Below are 4,734 nucleotides of genomic sequence, written 5' to 3'. Positions count from 1 at the left end.
CCTGTGTTCTCCTCAAGGATTTTAATGGATTCCTGTCTCTCATTGAAGTCTCTCATCCATTTTGAGTCTGTTTTTGTGTGTGATGTAACGAAATGGTCCAGTTTCATTCTTCTGCATGTGGCTGTCCAGTTTTCCCAACACCATTTGTTGAAGAGACTGAAAAGACAGTTTTTCTGTCAGGTTTTTCATTGCTTTTATAGAGAAAAGAAACTTTCAGAGTCTTATGCCACGAGTTTTGTTGCGGAGTCCCCTGCTGTTTGTGACTTAACCCAGGGTTTAGCCAGAGCAACAAGGAGTAGCCCTTCATAGTTAAAATAATTTCCTCACTTAATTGAATCAGCTTTGCTGGGTGTGAATACCTTAAAATAGTAGAAACTTGATTTATAACAGACATTCTATTCATGCTGCTTTTGAAATCTTTGTCTTAGCCATAAAATCTGATAATATTCTGAAGTCAGTGGACCTACATCAGGTTAACCTGAGTCTGGTTAAATGACTATAGCTGTATATTATTCTATTGTGTTGCTACAACATAAAGTCTAACCAGTCTTCATAGTTGAACTTTTAGATATATGAGTGTTTTTAGATATTAGCCTCCCCACATTACTCTTCTTTTGTTTTACTGAAATCAGAGATTTGCTTTTGATTAACAGTCAGACCTTAAAAGGTTCTCTGAGGGAACAAAACTTGAAAAGGTGAGACAGAGTAAATAATGTAGAGTAGTATTGGGACACTCATATTAGTACTGGTCCTGAAATATATCTGAACATGGAATGGAATTCAGAACTCCATGAGAGGGAGTTGGTGTCCAGAGTGTTGATGTCACACAGCCTCTGGCCTGAGAGGCACGGAAGTTGGAGCTGGACAGTGGCTGTCCACTCTGGTCACACTCTCACGGAGACGATGTCTCTCCAAGCAAGCTGTTCAGATTTAGATCTTAATCACTCCTAAGAGGGACAGTTAGAACTCTATCAAATTCAAAGTTTGAGGAATGCCTGATAAGATGTACCATTCCCTAAAGTTTATATTAATTATAATTTTTTTTTACTGCCGGCATTCATCGAGCATGCAAGAATTAGACGCTAGTAAGTATGTTTTGGCAGTGGATTGTTGTTCAGCCCTTACTCACGTTTACCCAGTTTCAGGGAGTGGGATTAAACGAATTGCTTATTCCGGAAAAACTGGATTTCCTGGGAGGATTAAGGAGGAAAATTGGCAGTTGTCAGTGGGAGAATAGAAGACTTTTCCTGAAACATGTATGATTTACAAAATGGATTTGTATATTCTCAGTGTTGTTGAACATAACATTTTTAAAAAGTCCTCCCCATAACCATCCCCATAGGAGATTGTTAAGCCTGATGTAGAGGGTGGAGTTAATTCTGATTCTGAAAGTGACTGTATTTCAGGATGCCCAGGTATTTGGGAGTAAGACTATTTGTTTTAGTGAGACCTGTTTTATTACTAATAGCTGCACATTACTGCCTGCGAAAAGAAGAAAAAGATTCTCCTGCTTCTTTCTCTCTGGGTTTTGCATTTCATTCTTGTCTCATTCATAAATCCTTTTCCCCCTCTCTGGGTCCGTTTAGGGTCCTGTGCCTTCTTGGGAAGACTCATTTGTATATTATACATGCAGAGATCTATGGTTTGGGATTCAATTCTTTTTCCACTCAAGAAAGCTATTAAAGTGGCACCGTGGCTGGGTGGGGAGGGAAGCCACATTCATTGCTAGCCTCTACTTCTCTGCCTAGACAAAGCTAAGTCTTCTACAGTCAACACGATAATTATGTTCTGCATTGGTGGCGGTATCCTGGTGGCCATTCTTGTGCTGATGGCTGTTGTCATTTGTCTTTACTACAAAATAGCCGACGCGTTGAGGTGAGTGATGTGGGTAAGAGTGACAAATCCCCCCTCGAATAGGTACCTGGGGCTCCCGGCTTGAGCCAGGTCATTGCTTGCCCTGTGGTCCCAGCCAGGGAGAGGTCAGGGACAGCGGGTGGGTTTGAAAAGGTAAAGCCAGGTGAGTCTAGAATGTTGGTTTTTTCCCCTTCTGGCTTAGGGCTGTGAGCTCATGAACAGAATGTTCTCGGCTGGGTGGCTCTGTGCTGCTCGGCTTCACTCCTCTCACTGAGGGGCCCCTAGGCCGGCCCGCTCAGCACACGGGCTGGGCCCTCCCTCCGCGCAGGGCACCGCAGCCTGTGGCGGAGGCTGGGAACGAGTCCGTGCCTCCGAGTCCCTCAGAGGACAGGCTGAGCCGATCTGCTCTTCGCTGGGTTGGGGGAGCTCTCCCGGTGTTCTCTCATTCACTGTGCTTGGCTGTGGGGACGTGAGGTGGGCCTGTGGGACCATGGGGAAGCCGAGCTGCGTGAAGATCCTGGGGGACACCTGCCCAGGGCGTGCAGATGAGACAAAAGATAATTAACTTCGGGGGAGAGGAACCTGCGATCCGGGAGAGATGGGTCGTTAGAAGCAGTGCTGCTCCCATCCTCGGGCCGTTCAGCCTGGGAGCTAGAAGGAGAATCCCCGCACGCGGGGGTCGGCCCAGTGTGGCGCCTTCCGGGTCACGCTGTGCACTTGATGGGCCTGCAGTGATCAGCGGGGGGACCCTCGCTGGCAGTTTGCTCTCCCTCGTTTGCTGTGACCCGATTTTACATTTCTAGCCATCCTAGGAGAGGAAGGGACTAGATAGGGACAGGGGCAGCGAGCTCTAGTTTCAGGCCGCTCTGATGATTTGGTTGTCCTGAGGCCTAAACTTCGCAGATACCCCTGATAACTGTGACCAGTGGACCGAGAAGAAAAATTCTAATGCCTTGCTTTGTGTCTGTCTTTTCCCAAGACCTCCAAAGGCACCCCTTTGTTTGGCCTTAAAGAGTAATCCAGCCCTGCTCACTCAGGACAAGGTTGCTGCAGCTGCAGCCCTCACCGCTGGGTCCTACCCCAACCTCCAGTGCTGTGACGAATGTAACTTATATGCCGACTTTGATAACCTGCCACCGTGCTTCTGTGACGTAAACGAGGGACTCTGACTTGGGTGGGCACAAATATCTTCATGCGCAGTTTTTTAGTAGAAGTATTATTCAAGTCAAATTTTATAATGTTTACATTATGTATTATAGAACATATTTGTGTACGTTTGAATAAATGCAATATTGAAAATAATCTTCTGCCTCCACTGTTGATGTTAGTTATAAATGTACTTAGATATGTGTACTAGCCACTTTGGGACTTGGGGCACCCATCTTACAATATTATAATATTGCAGTATGGGGAGAGAGTAGAAAATAAAAGCATTCAGTCATCTCTAACATTAGAAGAAAAATATATATATTGCTCTTAGAGCATTTCCAGTTTCAGTCTCATCAAAAATTCCCAAGCTGGAATAGTTCATTCGGCTCTTCTCTTTATGATGGCTTCATTCACTTGCCTCTAGCTGCTCTGCTGTGGAAACCTACGTTATACTGTCCTGAAGGAGAATTGTCATCTTGGGGCGAGAACAAGCAAATGGGACATCTCTGGGTTTAGCGTGACCTTATAGGATGGGGTTGAGCCCGATAGTGTCTAAAGGACATTTCAAAAAGTTGAGATTCTTCCTTCTGTCATTCTCCAAGTCTTCAGAAGCAGATTTCCTCCTTTTTCTGTCACTTTCACACGGGTTGTGCTGATTCACCTAGCTGCCAGTGCCTTGAAGTGCAGACAGGCATTTCCAGCTGAATGGCAAAGCCCAGGATTCTCTTGACCCGAGCAGTAGGCAGTAAGGACCTACTCCTCTCCACCTCTGCTCATCAGCCCCCTTCTGTTCCTGATCTTCTTACGGAGCCTTGTGGACCCTTTTTTTTTTTTTTTTTTTTCACAGACTCCCCATCTGTAACCACAGTTTGTACTTACCCTTGTTAACGAAACCCTTGCTTTGTGAGAGTCACGTGTTGTACTTAATATAAAGAGATAACTAGTAACAGGTAGTTAGCTACTAGAGGGAGAAAAAGGACAATGGGAAGGAATGAAGGAAACAGCTTTTACCTCTGGGCTGATGGGGGAGAAGAGCGATGAAGTAAGCAGTTTCAGTTCTTCCAGCAGAAGGCTTGGCTGATGAGGACGTCTTAGAACTTGAGTGGTGGAGAACTTTGCCAGAAGGAGTGTGGGAGCTGGAGCTGCTCTCACAGAGCAGCCCTTGGAATGGCTGAGAAAATCCACGGTAGCTGAGTGTCCTCTATCTCCAGAATGAGTTTCAGGAGGCAGATTCAAGGCTGCATCTTCCCTGCATCCTGCTCTGAGACCTTCCATCTAAAAGTGACCTCTCTCGAGTTCCTGAAGCATTTTCTCTGCCTCTCTGCCATCTACTGCTCTGGCCTGTCTCAGTGTTCACGTGCGCTTCGATTTTCTCCTTGCCAGCGAGCTCCCATTTCCCCCTGGACCTCACCTGGTGGGCAGCACAGAGCCCAGGACCCTGGAGGCCCTGTGCGAGCATGTTCCGTACAGGAATTCCATGGCATCCCAAGGTCCGTGAAGGAGGCAGGATGCGACAAGGACTCTTAGAGACACCCCTCTTGGAGGCAGTAGGGACAAAGTGTAACATGTGGCTTTCAGAGTCAGATACTCTTGGTTCAGATCCAGCTCCACCTTTCACTAGCTCTGTGCCATTGGGGGAGTTTCTTAACCCCTCTGAGCCTCCTTTTTCTTGATGTAAACTGGGGACTTGCATAGGTGACCATGCAGGCCCTGGGATCCTGTGATTGCATG

At 46.4% G+C, this 4,734-nt stretch overlaps 1 protein-coding gene across 2 annotated transcripts; it reads left to right on the top strand.

Annotated features, from left to right (window-relative positions):
* The first annotated feature begins 83 nt into the window (after positions 1 to 83).
* Positions 84 to 3,156, top strand: FAM24B (family with sequence similarity 24 member B). Of its 2 annotated transcripts, XM_032314006.1 has the most exons (3): positions 84 to 1,085; positions 1,749 to 1,875; positions 2,834 to 3,156. In XM_032314006.1, exons 1-3 carry the CDS (start codon positions 992 to 994, stop codon positions 3,021 to 3,023), a joined length of 411 nt encoding a protein of 136 aa, XP_032169897.1. In that variant the 5' UTR covers positions 84 to 991; the 3' UTR covers positions 3,024 to 3,156. The 2 variants fall into 2 exon arrangements, with proteins under 2 accessions (XP_032169897.1, XP_032169899.1); XM_032314008.1 differs by having other exon boundaries at positions 994 to 1,875.
* The last annotated feature ends 1,578 nt before the right edge of the window (positions 3,157 to 4,734 follow it).

This window comes from Mustela erminea, chromosome 14, assembly GCF_009829155.1.
Source record: "Mustela erminea isolate mMusErm1 chromosome 14, mMusErm1.Pri, whole genome shotgun sequence".
NCBI classification, from domain to species: domain Eukaryota; kingdom Metazoa; phylum Chordata; class Mammalia; order Carnivora; family Mustelidae; genus Mustela; species Mustela erminea.
Note: the sequence above shows the minus strand (reverse complement) of the source record. Positions and strands in the feature narration are given on the sequence as shown.

Bases quoted from the DNA above. Each gene is read 5' to 3' on its own strand.
- FAM24B (XM_032314006.1), top strand. From the start codon at position 992: ATGCCTGATAAGATGTACCATTCCCTAAAGTTTATATTAATTATAATT. The intron at 1,086-1,748 runs GTAAGTATGTTT...TTCTCTGCCTAG, and splicing joins CATGCAAGAATTAGACGCTA to ACAAAGCTAAGTCTTCTACA. The intron at 1,876-2,833 runs GTGAGTGATGTG...TCTTTTCCCAAG, and splicing joins AAAATAGCCGACGCGTTGAG to ACCTCCAAAGGCACCCCTTT.